The sequence below is a fragment of the Eublepharis macularius genome, chromosome 5 (genome assembly GCF_028583425.1).
Source record: "Eublepharis macularius isolate TG4126 chromosome 5, MPM_Emac_v1.0, whole genome shotgun sequence".
NCBI classification, from domain to species: domain Eukaryota; kingdom Metazoa; phylum Chordata; class Lepidosauria; order Squamata; family Eublepharidae; genus Eublepharis; species Eublepharis macularius.
The window spans coordinates 87,522,532-87,544,155 of NC_072794.1; the positions used below are offsets into that span (position 1 = coordinate 87,522,532).

Genomic DNA, 21,624 nt, shown 5'->3' on the forward strand with positions numbered 1-21,624 from the left:
ATACTGCTCCCGTGCAGGCAAATGGAAGTCCTCCCTAGGAGTCGCCTTCCAAATCACCTAGTCAGAAAGTCTGCTGCACACCTTCCCTCCTCTCCCTCTCATGACTTTAATATTCAGCAAAATGATGAGGGAGAAGACATCAGCAATTGTAATTGCCCCTTATTGGCCAAGATAGGCTTGGTTCTCCACCCTGTCCAGAATGTCAGGAAAGGACGTATCGGTTTCTGCTGTCACTACTCCTTCTTCAGGACAATGTGGTTATTTACCACGACCAGGCTGAAGCTGACAGCCTGGTTAGTGTCCCCTCTAGATTGGAGTGCTCTTCCCCAGTCAGAAACATAATTTTACAGGCTAGGAAGCCTTCCACCCAAAAACCTTACTCTGGGAAGTGGAAATGTTTTTCCCTTTGGGCAGCTGAGCAGGGCTTAGCCTCTCCTTCGACTCCCTTGCCATCTGTTTTAGATTATCCAGTCCTATTAAAGAACAAGGAACTCTAATTCCTCCATGAAGGTCCATCTGGTGGCTGACAAGAAGGCTGAGAGACCAGAACTCTGAAGAATTTTTTAAGGACTGGGGGAGACTGAAGGAGTATTTGGAGAAAAAATGGGATGTGAAGGGGAAATTATGGCACATTTGATAGTTACTAATTGGGGAAAATAATGGAGATAGGGATTTTTACCATTTAAAGTGAAGTTTTAATTATTGTTAAGTATAAGTTTTGAATAGATATGAATTTAATGGATATAATTTAGTTCTTTAGAGAAATATGAGATAATAATATATAAATGGAATAGATAAGGAATAGAATAAGATAAGGGTTGGAAAGCTGTTGGAAGTCTGAGAAAAAGGGGGGAGGGAAAGGGTGGGGGAAAATTGATATCTAGGTTTTAAACAAAAAGGTTATTTGTAATATGTACTCACCTAATTAAAAAAAAATTTAAAAAAAGGTCCATCTCAGCCTATCATGAGTGGGTGAATGGTAGGGTCCCTTTCCTCCGAACCAGAATGCCTTTCTTTAAAGGCTTAGCTAATGTTTACCCTCCTGTGTCCAAGCCCACTCCTCAGTGAAGCCTATCTTTGGTTTTAACAACTCTCATGCATCAGCCTTTCAAGCCTATAGCTATCTGTCCTCTCAAATTTCTGACAGCTAAAACAGCCTTCTTAGTGGCCATTACATCGGTTAGGAGGGTGAGTGAACTGCAAGCCCTGAGATATGATCCTCTGTTCCTTAGAATGTTTGCAGACAAAGTGGTTCTCCATCCCAGCCACCAGTTCCTTCCTAAGGTGGTCTCTGCTTTTCACCTCAACCAGGACATTACCAGTGTTTTTTCCTTCACCTTCTACACAAGCTGACAGGCTACTACATACATTGGACATCAAACGTGCTCTGTGTTTTTATCTAGACAGGACTTTTACCTTCAGAAAAGACTTTAATCTATTTGTCTCCTTCAAAGGATCTAAGAAATGACATAAAGTCACCGCTCAAACCATCTCCAACAGGCTGGTGTGGCTCATTAAAGAATGTTGTGGACAAGCCAAGCAATCCTGCACTTTAGACATCAGGGCACTTTCAACAAGAGCCCCAGTGGACTTCGTCAGCATTCAGTCTGGGCATTCCACTTGTGGACTTAGGCAAGGTGGCCACTTGGCCACTCGGTCACCTTTATTAAGCACTGTGCAATTGACATTGATTCCAGAAGGGACACTGTAGTTGGCAAGGCTGTTCTCAAGGGTCTTTTTCAATGACGTTGAAGAGCAACATGCCCACCACCTCCTGGGTAAGTTAGCTCACTCCTATGTGGGACTGCACAGAAAACACGATGATGAAAACAGGGTTGCTCCTACCTGTAACTGTTGTTCAAGTGTTCTTCTGTGCAGGCACACATCCTTCCCTCCTTTCCCCGCTGTGTGCTCCTTATATATGCTAATTTCTCCTTCTTCACTGGCTATAAAAAGCAGGGAGAGATCCGCTCGCCCCACCTTTTATAGCTGTGCCCACTCAAAAAGCGCGTGAAAAGGTTAGGGGAGCATCTCGTGCCTTTTGGAGCTTTGATACATGTGCAGCAGGCCTGCGCATGCGCAGGTCCCATGTGTGCCTGGACAGAAGAACACTTGATGAACAACAGTTACAGGTAGGTGCAGCCCTGTTTTCCTCTGGAATAAGACTGATCCTTATTTGAGTCTCATCCCTGATGAGAAACAATGTCTCACAAATATATTGCAGGGAGAAACCCTTAGGCTCTCTGAGCAACAGATCCTCACTACGAGACCCATAGCATGTGCTATGACCTTGACCATCTTGATTCAGAGACGTGTGGCTTAGAACCACTGCATTAGACCCACACCATAGGTTATGGGTTGAAGATCTACCCTTTGAGGGTAATGATCTTTTCTTATCTACTACAGACGCTGTCAAAAAGATAAAAGAGGATAAGGTGACTGCTAGGTTCCTAGACCTTACCCCAGTCATACCATATAAGCACCGGTTCCTTTCTAGGCCTTATCTTCATTACAATTCCATGTGGTTGTTTTGGGTTTTCCAGGCTGTATTGCCATGGTCTTGGCATTGTAGTTCCTGACGTTCCTGACGTTTCGCCAGCAGCTGTGGCTGGCATCTTCAGAGGTGTAGCACCAAAAGACAGAGATCTGTCAGTGTCACAGTGTGGAAAAGATGTTGGCAGGTCATTTATATCTACTCAGGAGGGGTGAGGTTGAGCTGAGTCATCCTGTAAGAGTTTCCCAGGGTGTGGAATGCTAATGGCGGGAGGCTTCACTGTATCCTGAGGAGCTTCTTTTGCATATGGATTGGTGCTTGATGTGCTAATCTTCTCTGCAGGGCTATTGTCGGGTGTAGAGTGTTTTTTTAGCCTGGTGTTTTTCAGAACTGGAAACCATGCTCTGTTCATTCTTAAGTTTTCTTCTTAAAACACTCCAGTCTCCAATAGATGGTATTTCTTGCACTTTCCATTTCTGCGCATATAATATTCTTGCCGCTGTTGTCATGTAAAATAACAATATTCTATGTTGTTTAGTAACATCTTCCATATTTAAGTTCAGTAGCAGGAGTTCTGGGGTCTTTATTATTGAAGTCTGTAAAATCTCATTTATCATTTCTAAAATATCTCCCCAGTACTGCCTAGCTACCTCACAAGTCCACCACATATGATACAGTGATCCTTCATGACTTTTACATTTCCAACATTTATCAGACATTTTAGCATTTCCATAAGCTATTTTTTTTGGCGTCAAATACCACCTATATATCATCTTAAAAACATTTTCTTTAATACTGGTACAAGTTGAAATCTTTATTGTATTTTTCCACAAATATTACCATGACTCCATTGTTATGTCTCTTTGACAGTTTATAGCCCACTTCACCATCTGGACTTTAACAATTTCATCCTCTGTATGCCACTTCAAAAGAATTTTATAAATTTTTGAAGTTTTCTTCTTACTTTCTTGCAATATAGCTTCCTCCAATTCCGAATCTTTCCATTTAATTCCGCTTTTTGAACGATCCGAGTTAATATAAGTCCTTTATCTGCCTATATTGAAACCATCCATAACATGAGCCTAATTCTTCTTCTGTTTTGATTCTTAACATATTTTGTTCCTGAATGAAAATCTTTTTATAGGACAGGCATTGATCTCTATTATAAATAGCTCTCGGTTCAATAGATTCATACGGTACCACCCACTAGGGGATACCTTTGCCCAGGTGAATTTTATATTTTTTCCAGACTGTGAAGAGACTCCTTCTGACATATTGGTGTAAAAACATGGAATCAGCTTTCAATTTATCATGGCACAGATAGGCATGCCACCCAAACAATTTTTTATAACCTTCCAAAGTTAGTAGCTTCCAGTTCTCGAGTGACATCCAATATTTAAGCCATACCAAACAAATTGCTTCATAGTATAATCTAATATTCGGCAATTGCAGTCCACCTCTTTCCTTGGCATCACACAAAACCTTCATTTTTACTCGCGGTTTCTTGCCTGCCCATACAAAATCGGAAATCTTCCTCTGCCACTTTTCAAATTGCTTACTGTCTCTGATAACTGGAATTGTTTGCAGTAAAAACATAATCCGTGGTAACACATTCATCTTGACTGCCGCTATTCTTCCCAGCCATGACAGATTTAATTTATTCCATTTAATCAAATCTCTATCAATTTGTTGCCATAGCTTTTCATAGTTATTCTTGAACAAGTCAGTATTCTTCGCTGTAAGCTCAATTCCTAAATATTTTACTTTATGTGTTACTTTGCAATTTGTAATTTCCATCAATTCATGTTGCTTTTGTTTCGTCATATTCTTACATAATATCTTAGATTTTCTTTTGTTGACATAAAATCCAGCCAGCTCTCCAAATTCCTTTATTTTGTCCAACAGCTTAGGCATGTTTTGCATTGGATCTTCAACAATAACCATTACATCATCTGCGAAAGCTCTAACTTTGTAGGTAAAATCTTTAATTTTTATGCCTCTTATTGCATCATCCTCTCGTATCTGAATCAACAATATTTCCAAGATCAAGATAAACAACAATGGAGATAATGGGCAGCCCTGCCTTGTACCTTTCCTTATTTCCAATTTTTAGTTAACTCGTTATTGATTACATTTGCTGCACATTGGTCTTTGTAGATCGCTCTTACTGCTTGAATAAAGTCTTTTCCCATTTGCAGTTTTTCCATTGCGGCGAACATAAAACTCCAATTTAAATTGTCAAAAGCTTTCTCAGCGTCCACAAAGAAGAAACCAACTTCTTTTTCACAGTGTTTGTCGTAATATTCTATCGCATTTAAAACAGTTCTCAAGTTGTCTTTAATTTGTCTATTTGGAAGGAAGCCTGCTTGTTCTTCTGCAATAAATTCCATAAGGCCTTCCTTCAGCCTTTCCGCCAGTATTTTTGCAAAAATTTTATAATCATTATTTAGCAACGAAATAGGTCGATAGTTTTTGACATTACCAAGGTCCTGATATTCCTTTGGTATCAATGATATGGTGACCTCATTCCAAGAATCTGGGACCTTTTGTCCCCTTAAAATTTCATTCATTACCACCTTCATAAAAGGTACCAGCTCATCTGCCAAAGATTTATGAAGTCTAGCCGTAATTCCATCTAGACCCGGTGCCTTGCCTAGTTTAGTCGCCTGAATAGCTTCTCTTATCTCTGTCTCCGTGATTTCTGCGTTTAATTTTTTCCTTCCAATTCTCTGATAACGATGGTAGTTTAACTTCGTCTAAATATTGCTCAATAGCATCCAAATTTACTTCTTTCCTCTGATACAATTTTGCATAAAATTTAAAGAATGCTCTACTTATTGCTGCTTGATCAGTCAATGTCATTCCATTTTCTTGAATCTTAGTTATCACCTTTTTCTCTTTTTTCTTTTTCAACTGCCATGCTATTTCCCAGGTTTGTTTGCTCCCTCAAACAACTTTTGATTCAATTTCTTCAATTCCCACTCCAACTCTTTGTTCTCCATTACTTTCAATTGTTCTTGCAGAATTTTAATTTCTTGAAATAATTTCTTTTTCCCTGGTCTTTTCTTCAGTTGTAACTCCTTATTTCTTATATTCTCCACAATTTCTTTCCTTTTCTCCTCTTTTTTCTTTTTATCCCTTGCATTCAAATCCATCAATACTCCTCTAATAACTGCCTTATAAGTGTCCCAGACTTTGTGAGTTGGAACGGTATTGTTCAAGTTATACTGTATAAAGAATTTGGTCTCCCTCTGTAGCAATTCTAAATTGTCTTTTTGTTGAAGCAAATCCTCATTTATTCTCCATCTCCGTCTTTTGGTGCCTTTTCCAAATTTCCACATAATTGGATTATGATCTGAGCCTATTTTTGGCATTATCTCCACGTCTTTTGTCGAAACAACCAAGTCTTTAGAGGCCCAGATCATATCAATTCTTGATAATGTCAGATGTCTCGGTGAAAAAAAGGTATATTGCTTTACCTTGGGGTTATTCCTTCTCCAGGTATCTTCCAAATTCTCCTGATCCATCATTTCAAAGGATTTTGATAATAGTCCCCTTTTCATGTGAGCACCCTTTGTTTTCTTGTCCATGTCTAACGCCGTAACTCCATTGAAGTCACCTGCCAAAATTTTCTGTAAGTTAGTCCATCCAGTTGTTTCTGTAAGTCCTTAAAAAAATTGTCCTTAGCTCCATTTGGTGCATAGATTCCAATCAATAAAATCTTTTCCGTATTACAAATAATTTCCACAGCTATATATCTTCCTTCCACATCGTTAAATATCATTTTAGGTTGCAGCTCATCTTTAACATACAAAACTACTACTCTTTTTTTTTTGCTTTGATGAGGCTGCGAATTTCCTTCCCAATTTAGCATTTTTCACGTATTTCACATCTTGCTTCCTGATACGAGTCTCTTGTAGACAAATTATATTACAATGCTGTTTAATTAGCCCGTGGAAGATAGTTTTACGTTTGAAAGGTGAATTAAGTCCATTTACATTCCAAGATATAATTTTGCACTCCATAGTCATATTCTAGGTTTTTTAGGGAAGTCTTTTTCATTGTCCATAAAAAAAACTCTCCATCTCATGACTGGACCTGATTGTTTTTTTAACTGTTTGAAATTCAAAGCTCAAGCCCTCTGGTATTTCCCATCTATATCTGATATTCAAATCCTTCAACATTTGAAGCAATTCTCTGTATTTCTTCCTCTCCAACAAAACTCCTCTAGGTAATTCTTTCATTATTCGTACTCTTTTTCCAGCAATTTCCAGAGGGCTTTGAAACTGTTTACTCACAATATCTTCTCTTGTTCTTTTCGTTGTAAATTGCACTATCATATCTCTTGGGAGATTTTTTTGTGCTGCATATTTCAAATTGATTGTGTACACCACATCCAGTAAAACCACAATTTCTTCCACTTCTTTATCCAAAAATTCTGCAAGTATTTCTGAAATCTGCTCTTGGGCTGACTTTCCTTCTACTTCTGGGACCCCACGAAACCTAAGTTGTCTTTCCATATATTTACATTCCATCACGGCCATTCTTCCTTGCAAACCCTTAGTTTCTGTCTTGAAGGAAACAGACAAATTATCCACTTCATCCTCCATTACCTTCACTTTCAACTGCGTCGTTTGTAACTCCTTGACCTCATTGATACTCTTGGTTACTTCCGCCACCTCCGATTTAAGTGTCTCTTTAAAGTCTCTTGCCATGTCTCTTGTCATATCTTTAATCTCCTTATTTCCATCCGCCACTTTCTTGTCGAGACTCTCCAATGTCGACTGCCACTCCTTCTTTGACATCGTGGGGCTGGCTTTAGCACACTCCCACGAGTCTGCTCTCTTCCGTAACTCCGTGGCGATGGTAATTTATTATTTTTAAAGTTAAGTCCTTTATTTAAAACAAATTCTTCTCCAATTAAATAATTCCGATCTCCAAAATGGCGGGCGTCTTTTCTCTATGGTTTTTAGTCGAAGATTCTGCCCTTACCCTTCTCCAAGATGTCCCACTTCCGCTTGACTTGAGGTCTTGCCCTTTCCCTTTTTTCAAAATGGCGCTCTTTTCCGGGTTTCACTTAGCCACCGCTTCCAGCCTGTTACTCTATTGCATTGATGCACTTCCTGCTCCGACACAGCCGCCCAGCGGTTCTCGCGTTTTTTCCAATTTCCCACAGTTCACTATATCTCTTAGACCGCAGGTATGTAAACAATAATTACTTTCTTCGTTCTAATTCTTCTAAATAAATTCCTTTTAACTCGGTCACTTTACCGGAGCTTAGCCAATATGTCCTTAACACTTAGCAACTTTTATCTTCCAAATTAATTCAGTTCTTCTTATCGAATTTCTTCTCAAAAAGAGAGATAGTAATCTTTACCTTAATAGTTCTATTTGTGGGTTGTAATCGCTGTTTCAATACTCAAATTCTTCCAAATTAGTCCAAATTAATTACTGAAGCTTGGGTACGGTGTTCTTAAGCCAAAACAATGACTCCAAAGCCGCTGCAGAGATCTTTGCCGTCCTTCTCCAGGCGGGACCTCAAGACTGGGTGGGAGATCATTGCGCAGATCTCCCCCCTCAGCCGAGATCAATGCACCCTCTGGATCCTGAGCGTTCACGCCTGTTCTCCGCCTGAGAACAGGGGGGCCCGGGTGATCTAGCACCCCGCTGGCCCTCACAAACAGCAGCTCGGACAGCTCCGCTCTTAGAGCTGCGTCAGACCACCATGATCCCAAACCGGAAGTCTCCAGGAGGGTTATTCTCTAGAGTTCAGGACAGTTCCTCCAGATGTTCCTCCTCAGTTGAACCCTATCCTGCCACAAACACTGTTGGTGAAAGTAGTACAAAGCTTGTTGCTGAAACAAGCAATAGAACTGGTTCCGAACCGCGGGTCTGAAGGGGTTTATTCCCACTACTTTATTATGGACAAGCAGTCAGGGGGCGCACGGCCCATCTTAGATCTCTGTTTTTGGAACAAGTTTATTGTTCCAAAAAAGTTCAGAATGTTGTCGTTAAAGGATATTTTACCCCTTCTAGAGAACCACTGTTGATTCGTTACCTTCGATTTGAAGGATACTTACTTTCAGGTGCCAATAAATATTCATTACAGAGAATATCTCCATTTTCAATGTGGTTCCGGAAGGTTTCAGTACAAGGTTCTCCCTTTTGGCCTTTCCTCTGCCTCTCAGGGGTTCATCAAGGTCATGGCAGTAGTGGTTTGTCACTTGGGGAAAAAGGTTGCACCATATTTCCCTATCTGGATGACTGGCTTATCATGGGCCAGTCCAGGGAGTCCATTTCCCATCACACTTCCTTAGTCCTGTCAACCCTTCACCAATTGGGGCTATGGGTCAACTTGGAGAAGTCTTCCCTGGTTCCACAACAAAGGGTAACATTCATGAGAGCAGTGTTGAACTCCACACTAGCTGGGATTTTCCCCACCAGAGAACGAATAACCTAGTTCCTAGCCATTCTAAGCAGGGTGCATTCTTGCAGACACCAAAGTGCAAGGCAAATACAAAAACTTTTAGTTGTCATGGCCTCTCTGACACTGATAGTACTGTTTGCCAGGCTACAGCTATGGCCGTTACAAAATTGGTTTGTTAGAGTTTTTCAGTCACACTACCAGAACCCATAAAAGCGGTTCTCATTTCCAAGGATTATATACAGATCCCTGACCTGGTGGAACGATGAACGGAACCTAATGGGAGAGACCCCGTTTGGTTCCAAACCCATTCATCTTTCCATCTATACAGATGTTTCTTTGATGGCTTGGGGGGCTTATTCTGGAATCAATCAGGTAAAGGGTCTTTGGTCTTAGCATGAGTCCAAGCTACATGTCAACCTTTTGGAGTTAAGGGCTATCAGTTTTGCTCTAAAAGCTTTGTCTCACCTTGTCAGGCACAAGAATGTCCAGATATGCATGGACAACACAACTGCCATGCATTATCTGAACAAGCAGGGGAGCACAGCCTCTCTGTCCCTCTCCCGAGATTCCTCCCTTATTTGGGAATGGGCAATCCAACATCAGGTCTCCCTTTCAGCCATCCACATTGCTGGAGAAGACAACACTCTGGCAGATGCCTTGAGTCCAGGGACCAGAATTACGAATAGTCTAGTCACATGGATTTCTTACAACCTGTATTCTGAACCACGGTGGGGGCTTCCCAGCATAGACCTCTTTGCTACTTCACTCAACTAGGTGCCCACAATACTGCTCTAGAGCAAACAAGGGAAATTCATCCCTAGGATACTCTTTTCAGATTGGTCAAGCAATCTACTGTATGCCTTCTCTCCATATCATGACCTTGACGCTCAACAAAATGATGAGGGAAAAGGTAATTGTCCCTTATTGGCCAAGATAGGCTTGGTTCGCCACACTGTCCAGAATGACACAAGGCAGGACATATTGGTCCCCGCTGTCACCAACCCTTCTCCAAGACAATGTGGTCCTTCACCACGACTTAGATACACTGAAGCTGACAGCTTGCTTGTGTTCCCCCTGGAGTAGAATTCTCTTCCCCAGTCAGAAACATACTTTTAGAGGCTAGAAAACTTTCCACCCAGAAGTCGTATTCTGGCAAATGGAAACGTTTCTCCCTTTAGGGTATTGGACAGGGCTTGGTTCCTTCTTCGGCACCCCTGTCATCTGTCTTAGACAGATTAAAAGACCAAGGACTTTCTAATTCCTCTGTGAAGGTCCATCTGGCTGCCATTTCAGCCTGTCATGAAGAAGTAAAAGGAAAGTCCCTCTTCTTTCAACCTGGCTGCAAATCCTTCCTTCAAAGGTTAGCTAATGTTTACCCTCCAGTGTTCAAACCCACTCCTCAGTGGAGCCTATCTTTGGTTTCACTAACGCTTATGCATAAGCCTTTCAAGCCTATAGCTACCTCTCAATCTTCTGTCAGCCAAAATGGCCCTTTTAATAGCTATAACATCAACTAGGAGGGTGGTGAATTACACCAATCCACCTTTCCTCAGGATGTTTGCAGATAAGGTCATTCTCTGTCCAAGTATCCAGTTTCTACCCAAACCTCTGCTTTTCACCTCAACCAAGACATCACACTGCCAGTGTTTTTTCCCTTGCCGTTCACAGAGGCACATCAAATGTGCACTGTTTCTATCTGAACAGGACTATTGCCTTTAGAAAGAACCCTAACCTTTCTTCTTCACCGGCGACGTAGTGAACTGAGGGAGGGAATCCGCTCACCCCCGCCTTTTATAGCCACGCCCACTTTTAAAAGCATGTGAAAAGTCCAGGTGAGCATCTCGTGCCTTTTGGAGCTTTGATACATCCACAGCTGGTCTGCGCATGCTCAGTTCCCATGTGTGCCTGCACAGAAGAACCCTCGATGAACAATAGTTACAGTTGGTCCAACCCTGTTTTCTGTCTTGGTACTCCTCCTTCAGTAGTCAAACTTCTTCTCCAACACCCTGTAGTATCTTACTGCCCTCTACCTGCGGTGGGAGATGTACTGAGTCACTTGCTACCCACCTTTTTGCCATTATCTGCTATTTTCTTCCTCAACCCTGTGCCCCCCTTCCCATACCTCAGTCTCTTGGGCCAGCCTTGGATGAGTCACATCATACTAAATAAATTTGGACTTGTGGGTCACGATATCAAAAAGGTTGAGAACCCCTGCCCTATTGTACTGTTTATTGAATGTCCCAGCTGTATATATATTGAATTACACTGTGTAATCCACTTTTGAGTCTCAGTGAGAAAGGTGGACTATAAATAATGTAAATAAAATAAAACAAATCATTCCTCCCTTTCCAGTGATGTACAAGCTCTTCTGTCATCAGGAGCAGGTATAATGTAAGCCACTGACATTAGTGCATTATTGTTATTATTTTCCTTTTTATGTATTTGTATCCAAGATTTATACTAACTGATTAATATCTAGATTAAATTGGCTTTGAAAAGAGGAATTTAAACTTGTTTCACATGTTCTTTTTTCAGGGAATGTGGAAACCTCGTATAATTAAAAATCCCAATTATAATGGCATCTGGGTCCAGCCAGAAGTAGATAACCCAGAATACACTCCAGATCCTAGTCTTTACAAATATTTCAACATCAGTGTTATTGGCTTGGAAGTTTTACAGGTATGTATATTATAGTTAGAAGAACCCATTTTTTTTATTTAAGACAGTAGCAGACTTAACACTATTCTGTTACTCTGCTATAGTGCAAAAGGATGTTCACTTTCCGTCTCTAGTCTAAAGCAATAGCAGCAGTAAATAATCCATTGATTTTGAAATGATTGCAGCTCAATTTGTAATCTTGTAAATGAAACAATAACATGGGCAGCCTATAAAGAATCAATTGACATGGCAATCCTCAAACCAGTTAAGTGGAGGAATATTATGGATTAAATAATATGAAAAAGTTATGAAAAAACAGCAGTGATGGGGTGAGAAAAAAATCGTAAGTATTTGGTATGGCATAGAGTAACATTAATTGTGAGTTTAACAGAATTCAATTTTACGTAACTAATTTGTGTGTACAGTTAAATATTTTAATGAATTATTTATTTCTATAAATTTATTCTCTCTAGAGTAAAACTTGTTGAATGCACAATGAACATGGCACCCCCACCCTAATCTTGCTCTTCCAAATTAATGCTGGAATAGATTGCTTCCAGAGCCTCCTTAATGCTGTAGTCTGATAACTCGATATCCATGCTAAGATACGTACATATTTTGCCTTCATTGTCTAGATCTGGCAACAATTTTTTTATGGCCAATTATTGACAAAGAATATAATATTTATTTATTTACTTAATTTATATCCCACATTTCTTCTCAGTAGGGACCCAAAGGAGCTCATAGTTCTCCCCTTCTCCATTTTATCTTCACAACAACCCTGGTAGGTTAGGCTGAATGGGTGTGACAGACCCAAGGTCACCCAGTGAACTTCTGTGGCAGAGCAGGGACTTGAACTTTGACTGCCAGATCCTAGTCCAACACGCTAACCACTACACCATACTGATTCTCAATATAATATTGAGTGAGTGATAATTCAGAGTCTGGGAATTTTCTGCACAATGAAATTTGCCAGTTATGTAACCTTACACTGCTTTTCTTTGTGCTTCAGAAATTAGAGTAAGTAGTTCTGGTTTTATTTAACATGACCTGAGAAATGGGAATTGGAAGTCAGCACCACAAAACAAAAAGTATATTGATTGAGTGATTAGACTAGGTGTAAAAGAAAGAATACAGCAGAACAATAATTCTGTGAAACACCAGGCTTTATTAAAAATGTTCTAAAATTTTCAAGAACATGGAAATATGTAGAATTTATTTTCAGTACAGCAAAATGTAAACTCTTTTGCCCAAATAAAATCTTCAAAATACCCAGCAAAGCTTCTATTGAAAAACTTGTGGACACCTTATTATTATCTTTCATTAAAGTCTCTCTAGTCACCATGGTTACAGAGAAAAAATAGGAAGATATGGAATTTTGGATCTATCTTCTAATGATTTGAGAATGAAACTTTGCTTCCTAACCCTCTCCAAAAACTTAATGCCTATTTCTAATCTACATTAATTGTCTGCCAGCATAGGGGAAAACATCTGATGGAATAAACTAGAGTTGCCAATAGGGCTGGCAATTTTAATAGAGGCTTAATGTATAGAAATGGGCAGCAGAAGCTTTTCATGGCATGGAGGTAAATAACATCACTTGGTAAATAACATCCTATTAAACCTTAATTTTAAGGTTTTTATCCAAGCCTATTGGCAACCATAGGATAATGCACAGACATTAAGGAGATACACAGAATTATATATGGTATGTATTTTATTCCAGTCATACAAATGTGAAGTTTCTGGTTGCAACATTTGGCATTTATAGAAACATAGACGCCTGTGAATGAATTGTGCATCTGGGATCTCCCAATAGACTTTCCTCAGAACAAAGTTAGTGACATTTAGTACATATTTGTTATGCATAGTGTTATTTGTAAACACAGAAAAAGGCAATGACTGATGGATATACTACTGGAAACTATCATCACCTACTCCACACTTACTGCACTCTGTTGTAACTATATTAATTCATTGTGGCAGTTGTGTAATGGTATCCTATATCAACCCTTGCAGTATAATTTTTATTTCTAGATAAGGCGTAAATGGATCATCCTGGATTATGCCAAATTCATTAAGAGCCTGCAAATCTAATAGCTTGCTTGAAATAATAATCCTTTGTATTAAAAGTTAATTTGATGTCTACAGTTCTACCTTTTTTATTCCAATAGGGAAGATCTGGTACAATCTTTGATAATTTTCTTATTACAAATGATGAAAAGTATGCTGAAGATGCTGGTAATGAAATGTGGGGTGCTACGTATGTAAGTGACTCTATAGCATTTCTCAATAGTAAAAATTACACAGTGGCTGATTCTAATCTTTATAAATATCCTTTTTTGGATTTTATAGGAGTCTTTAAAAACAAAAAAATATATAATATTCTCTTTGCTCTTGCTTATGTGCTGTAGTATTGTACGCAGGTGTAGAAACTGTAGAGTAATGTTGCAAGTTGTGATGGATTAGAGGCTTGAGTATTAGTCTTCAGTTTTGTCAAAAGGTCTGTATTTTTTTGCCAGCTTTACTTTTCTAGCAAGTCAGGTAAAGAAGCATACATGCTATTACTCTTAATTGCATTGTCAGTTTTGTAAAACACTTCCTTTAACTTTTTGGTAATCCACAGCTTAAAATAATATTATATATAATAATTGGAAAACAATAGACTTCATGTAGATAGTTACTTAAATTATCAATAGATACTGTAGTGGACAAGAAGGCCAGGCTAATTATAGGTACATTGTTTGTTAGGTCTGTATCATACAACACTAAGCAAGTTTGGAGCCCTCCTCCAACTTAATGGGCTTTTCATCCAGTTTAAGGCCCTAATAGGCCCTAGTATTTGCTAATTATGAGTTGGGATGTCTTCTGTATTTGCAACAACTTTTTGCCTACTGGACATTTTTAACCTGAATGGGCAATACCAGTAGGATATCCTAGTAGCTAAGAAAATGAACTGTTACAGAGGAGTTGTAAAGATGGTTAAGAAATGTATGTGAAATGTGTTGATAAATTAGGAAAAAAGTAATTTGACTAGGAACTAAGCTCTAATATGCATTGAGTTTTGCACACATTCACTTTTATTTTTGAAGGAGCTAGTTAAAATACCTGGAGTATTGTTTAACTAGACAATAATGTTGTTTGACTTTGTATAGTCAAGAAATCTCCTTTGCTAACTAAGAGATTCATAGTACAATCCTAAAGCAGAAGTACACTCTTCTAATCCTGTTGACGTCACTGAGTTCTGTTTAGGATTGCACTGCTATTATATTGTTCAGAGAAGCTCAAACTAGAAATGCAATACAGAACGCTATTGCCCATTTGTATACTTCTTACTTATCACAAATTACATATTATACAGCTGAAAGGTTTTTTGCCATTTTGTTTTGTATAGTTATGAAGCTAGAAGTATTTGATAATTGAAGTTTTCATGCAAGATGCTTCATCAAAAATCATATTCTGTTAAAAACTGACTTTAGCTTTGATACTTGCACTAATAGAATTGGTCATAAAGAACGGTTGGAAGTTTCAGGCTGATATAGTCTGTTATCACACGTTATTATTTAGTAAAAAACAAACTGAACTGACTAACATACGCACAATATTCAGATACCATTGTTCTTCTAGGGTGAAGTCTTAAAGAACCACAGAAAACACTCATCATGCACTTTGTTATACAAGGGTAGGGTTGTTACCAGGCCTAGAGAAAAACATCCTGTCCCTTCAATTGAGGCATAATGTGTGGAAATAGGCAGTTGAAGCATGTAAACAACATTCCATTAAGTCTGTGTTAAAGGGACAGGATATTTTTTTCCAGGCCTGTTGGCAACCTTTCTCATGGGTGTTCAAAACACCAGAAATCTTCAGCCTATGTGATTGCTCCCATTAGTTGTTAACTTGACAGGCAGGCCCCACCTCTCCTAGATAATGTGGTCCCTTCACCAATCTTCCATTATATTGAAGGGTACCATTGTTACTTTTCCTCATCTTTCAGCCTTCCACTGAGGAGAAAAGAAGCAAGTGCTTTAGATCAGGACACAGCCAGTTGCCTTCTCAATATACGTTAAAATGTTTACAGGATTAGTTTAACTTGACAGAAGGTATACTGCACATATAATTTCTAAGGCCTGAACTTATAAAATGTCATCAAAATTTGAAATAATTCCACCAATTAGTATTTTGGGGATGCATAATAATAAAGCAAATCCTACAAGGGACATACAGCTTTAACCCTAACCAAAAATAATCTCTGGTAAGTTATTTCTTTAAAAAAGGAAATATTTCATTCTTAAAAGTGGTCTTATAACTGTGTTCATAATTACTTTAAGTAGTGTTTCCTTCTTTAAACCTCCATCCAAGGCTTTGACTTCTGTATTCCTGAGGCCTTGGGAAGGACCCAGCTCCTCTTAATCATTGACTGATAGCTATGAAGGAATGGGTGACAGAATTTCAAACAGAACTTCTAATGGAAGCAAGTAGAAGTATATTTCTGTATTCATATTCAGACGAAGATGCTTACAAAGTTGGAAGAAGCTTTTTTTAAAATATCCTGATAGCCTTTATTGGAACTTAAGAAGGAATAAGTGGGCATGAATACTTTGAACGTCATTTGTACTAGCTTTTAATAATGTTTTCTTACCAACTTGTTTTCAAAATTCTTCTGATGATGAACAGGAAAGAGAATGGAAGAGAAGAGAAAGGCAAGATACGGTATATAAAAAGATAAATGAAAAGGAGGAACCAAAGGGAAAAGAGGATAAGAAAGAAAAAAATGAAAAAGATCCCAATGTTAAAGATGAACTCTAATGAATCAAAATATATTGCATAATTGCCACTCAATATGTTGTTCTTAAGTTTGGGGTACAAATTGTTCAATTTGTTAATATTTTTAATATCTATTATTGTAATATCTATTGTTATTTTGTAATATCTGTTGATGAATCCCAGACATCAAATGGCAATAAAAAATCAAGACATATAAATTGTTGTGCTTCTAGATGGGTAGTAATAGTGCAAGTAATGCTAATAACTCGTACAGTGCAATCCTATGCAGAATTACTCCAGTCTAAGCTTTTTATGTAGGCAACTTGTGCAATATAGGGATATAAAATATAGCATACAGCCACTGATTTAATTCCATAGTGATATTCTTTGATCTCCAAACCAGGGATCAATAACATGATATGGGACTTAATTCTTCCACCTCGTGTAAAAATGTCTTTCCTATTCATGGTTTGCTGTAACTGTAAATTAGTGTAACATATGCAATAGAGCTAATTACAGTTATAACTAAGCAGGATTGCCAAAACCATGGTTTGCAAGAACTTCAAAGTAAACAAACCAAAGAATATCATAGCAGGATTCATTTTTTCACCCTGTTAAGACGTCATCCACAGGCAGGCACAGTACTATCCAGCTCTTTAAATGGAAAATAATAGAATTCCGAACTTCCAAGAACTCTGCTTGAGGCTTAGTGAAGTCTGCCCAATCACAGAAAGCCATTGCAAGGCGGGTCTAGCATAACCCACAGCTTTCTGTTTAAGCTTTTCCTTTTTAAAGAACAGAAGATCAAGAATCTGAAAGCAGGGTTCCAAATTCTCAAAGAACTAGGTCTGTAACTCATGAATTCACATGCAAGCAATGACTGTGAGGAAGAACCTTAAGACACAAACTCAGGAACAGAGAGTAGGAAGAAGCTGTGATTACCAAGACACAGATGCAGCATAGGAAAAGACCAAAGCAATCAATGAGATTTCTCCTCTTATGTTTATTATTGTTTATATGATTGAACATTGAAACTTGTTAATATTTTTTTTAAAAGGAATTGAGAATGAGATAAAGGAGAAGGCACATAACTGACACTAATATGAAGGTGTTAGTGACTGAGCTAAAGGTCAAGTTAGCACTTCAGTCACAAAATATTGAAAGGCTCCAAGCCAAGATTCATCCTATGATGGCTTGTTTCCAAATGGGTCCTCCCTGCAGACGTCAAGGTGGTGCTTCTTGGGCTCTTCTGAGCCACCTCTACTCCACGGAAGTAGGAGGAAAACCAGAGCTGGCTCTGTGCTCTAGCAAAGAGATAGTTTGGAGAAGGAGCAAGTAGATTCCAGGAAACTCCGTGGCAAGCACCACATTGGAATTGCTGCCTCAAGGGTTGCATCTTTCTTTTTGTACCTGAAAATCTTAACTTTTATAAGATTAAAGCATGCTGCCAGTCTTATTTTATGACATTTTAAAACTAAAATATTAAAACTAAAAATCAAACTTTTTATTGTGGGTCTCCACTCGTGATCTCTTTCCCTCCCTCTCTCTCTCTCCCTCTTCTCACTGAAACTCAAGGCAGATTACACCCTGTGAGTCAATACAATCAATAGGCTAAGACATCTAGGACTGCATAAATCTAAAACAAAGTATAAGTATTAAACATTACATGTTAATGCAGAAAATATTACATAAGTAGAAAACAATGCACTGAGCACAAGAAAAAACATACAGCAACAGATAATACATACTATGTACAGTAGTATATTCTGTAGTCCCATTCCCTTTATTAAAACATCCTCCTGACCATTCAACCTATTTGGGGGGGGGTGGCTTTTCACAGTCCACTGTTCATCTTCACCCACAATATGTATACTATATCAGAGTGTGCCCATTAGCACATTCAGATTCACCTATTGAAGCTGCCAGCAGTTGTGCAATGTTTATAGGATCAGTATGGATTAGCAGACAAAGAGGAAGTCACATTTAACCCCACTATACTGTGTATCTAGTTCACTATTGCTCAGGACAGAGTCCAGGAATCATCCAAACGTGAGGGAAGGGATAGTGAGGATATTAATGCACAGTCAGGCTTTCTTTTTTGGTCTCTAGTAGGCAAAGCAGGTGATGTTTCATACACCACAGTAAGAGCTTATGTTACAGGACTGCTGCCAGATTTCCATACACAGCTGAACTTTTATATTCTTTGTGCTTCTCTAGACCTGGTGCAAATCCACAAAACAGAAGCTGGCTATCTTCAAAATATTTTTTGGACTTCAGTACTCGTATCAAGATACCTAAAAGCAGCAAATTCCCTAGCTCTAGGGAAAGAAATCCAGTTTTGTACCTCAATACCCCCCTCCCCCCATGGGCCAGGCTACATGGAGGTTTAGAATTCCATTTGAATTTTTTTCTGTATGCAGACAAGAGGCCTTAAGACTAGGTCATGAAACATCTCACTCTGAGCCCTGCAATTTAACATCCAGCATTGGGGGAGGCCTCTGGAAAACTTGAAAGTTTGCACACAGTTTTGTATTTTTTGAAGTGGTTCTAACAAAAGGGATTACATATTTTTTGCTTTAGGATTTTGCTTTGGACCAACATACCTATCTGCAGCCTCTGGGAAATAAGATCACCAGCAGCCATTAAAGGAGCCCTTAAGGTTGTGAGTCAATTAATTACTCCCATAGCCACAGAATGTGAAAGGAGGTCACATTCATTCAGACACACAATCAGATATTTGTAGACTGATGTATAACACCTCTGTTGTCAACATTAATGTTCCTGTAGATTCCTGTATGACCAGGAAAGGTTTTTTTCAGTGGTCTCACCTCACCTTTGGAATGCTCAAAAGGGCTGAATGACTGGACATGTCCAAAGCACCTGCTTAAGAGATACATCTTCCATCTCTTGTATGTACCACCAACAATTAGACACTGTACATAGTCCTTTTGTAAAAAGGTACTGTGGTATCCAATATATCCTAAACATAATTTTTGCTGAATAAGTCACAACGTAATCAATAGTGGCAGCAGGTATTAAGCTTAAAGCCTTATCCTATTACTTTGGCAGAACTGAATGCTCTAGCTCATTATTCATCTCGGAGACTGTATATCATATTTATTAATCATCAAATATTTATAGACACACGTAGGTTTCATTTTCTGTATTGATTCAATAAAAGTTTCCAAATGTGGGGAAATTCTGAAGCACTCAAACCTGCTGTGCCATATTTGAACAGTAACAGGTGTTGCAGTTGTAGATATTGCCATTCAGCAGAAGTTAAGAAGGATTAGCAGCCACGTTCCCAATTGGGCTGAGAGGAGTGAGCGAACAACTTCAGAACTGCATGACTGCTGCTCGCTAACGCTCTTGAAAAAGAGAGTCCGAAACAAGTTTAGCTGCCCTGTTGAGCGTTTGGTGGCTGCTAATCATTCGGCAAGTTCTATTTATTTTTATTTCAAATTTGTATTCTGCCCTCCCCGCAAGCGGGCTCAGGGTGGATATATTTAAAATACAATTAAAAGGTCATGTTCATTAAAAACAACACATTTAAAACAGGATGGTGGACAGCCTTCACAGGGAGGGTTAAGATTTATACACTCCTTTTTTTCCAGGCTGGCAGGGGCCCAGCCTCAGCCATATGCCTGGCGGAACAACTCTGTCTTGCAGGCCCGGCGAAAAGATAGTAGGTCCTGCCGGGCCCTGATTTCAGCAGACAAAGCGTTCCACAAGGTGAGAGCCAGGACCAAAAAGGTCCTGGCTCTAGTCGAGGCTAGGCGGGCCTCCTTGGGGCCAGGGACCACCAACAGCTGTTTGTCCCCTGATCGGAGTGTCCTCTGGGGAATATATGGGGAGAGATGGTCCCGTAGATACGCTGGTCCCAGTCCGCACAGGGCCTTATAGGTCAATACCAGAACCTTGAATCTGATCCAGTACTCCACTGGCAACCAGTGCAGCTCACGTAAGAACGGTGTTATATGTGCCTTATTTGGCGCACTCGTAATAACGCGCTGCTGCACTTTGTACCAGCTGTAATCTCCGGGTCAGGCTCAAGGGCAGCCCTGCGTAGAGCGAGTTACAGTAATCTAGCCTAGAGATGACCATTGCTTGGATCACTGTAGTTAAGTCATGTGTTGACAGGTAAGGGACAAGTCCCAGGGCAACTGTTTCACCCTCCCTCACCCAGGTTTCGGTCACGCATACCGGGTCTACATTTCGACTGCAGGTTTGACTGCGAGTTCTCCCACTTGGGAATTGGTCCTTGGAGTGCACTGCAACAGGACCACTGCAGGACAAGAACAAGAGAGATTGCTCTTCAATTGAAATTCATTAAGGCTTGGGACTGTGAACTTATGTCTTCATGCTTTTGGGTTGTGTATTGTGTATTCTGTGAATTACCTTGTTAATTACAAAGCACCTATCACTTTAAATTATATAAAGAAGAGTTGATTAAGTCATTTAGGAATTATCTTTTGTTATGCGGTGCTGATTAAGGAATTGTGGTCTTTAGACCATTCCACTGTGGGTTTGTTTTCCTGGTTACCACAGGGGGTGCCCTTATTATATTGTGATTCAGCAGAAGTTGGCAAACCATATCTAGACCATATCAGTTGAGAAAACCATATCAGTTGAGAAAATGATAAAAACTCATCATCATAGCCTATAAATTGATCTAAGGTAAAAATTTCCTTGTCTGTCCGAGCCTTCCATAAAAAAGATTTCTTCCCAGTTTTAAAATCAGGATTGGGCCACGTGAGAACGGGTCAAACTGATATTGTTGTGATATTATACGTCACATTTTTCCAGCTGCAGAAATAGCAGGAGGAGCAAAATCCATTTTAATGTAAGTAGACCCTAATGCATTCCACTTAAAAAGTGGCTCCAGAAGCTTCTAAGACAGTCCACAATGGATAATCCAACCGAGAGGAGTGATCCCAATAATTTATACATATTAACAAATATGCTTAATAGTAGGCACTAAGATCTGAAAAACCAAATCCTCCTTCATTGAATGCCGACTCTAGGCTCAATGACGGTCTTGTTGTGGCCCACAAAGGGATGAGAGGACACGGTCACCATTTTCTGAGGGTCTAGCAGGCTCCAAGGGACCCCCATGGGCCTGATTCAAAACTGGCCAGCTAATCAGGAGTGCCGGCTGGATATTGGAGGGGAGGGCTGGGGGCAGACCTGAGTGCTGTAGTTTCCATTCAGGTCTGCCACCAGCTTATTTAGCCTTAAGCCTGCTGGGTTCTGGGTCACTCGCCTCACAACTCCTCTGAGC

General features: G+C 39.4%; 1 protein-coding gene across 1 annotated transcript in view; it reads left to right on the top strand.

Moving 5' to 3' along the window:
* Positions 1-18,376, top strand: part of LOC129330010 (calreticulin-like) — a 64,347-nt gene extending 45,971 nt beyond the window's left edge. Inside the window, exons 5-7 of the mRNA XM_054979830.1 lie at positions 11,457-11,600; positions 13,754-13,846; positions 16,254-18,376. Coding sequence (XP_054835805.1) covers positions 11,457-11,600; positions 13,754-13,846; positions 16,254-16,385 — 369 coding nt within the window. The 3' untranslated portion in view covers positions 16,386-18,376. The remainder of the gene's footprint in view (positions 1-11,456; positions 11,601-13,753; positions 13,847-16,253) is intronic.
* The last annotated feature ends 3,248 nt before the right edge of the window (positions 18,377-21,624 follow it).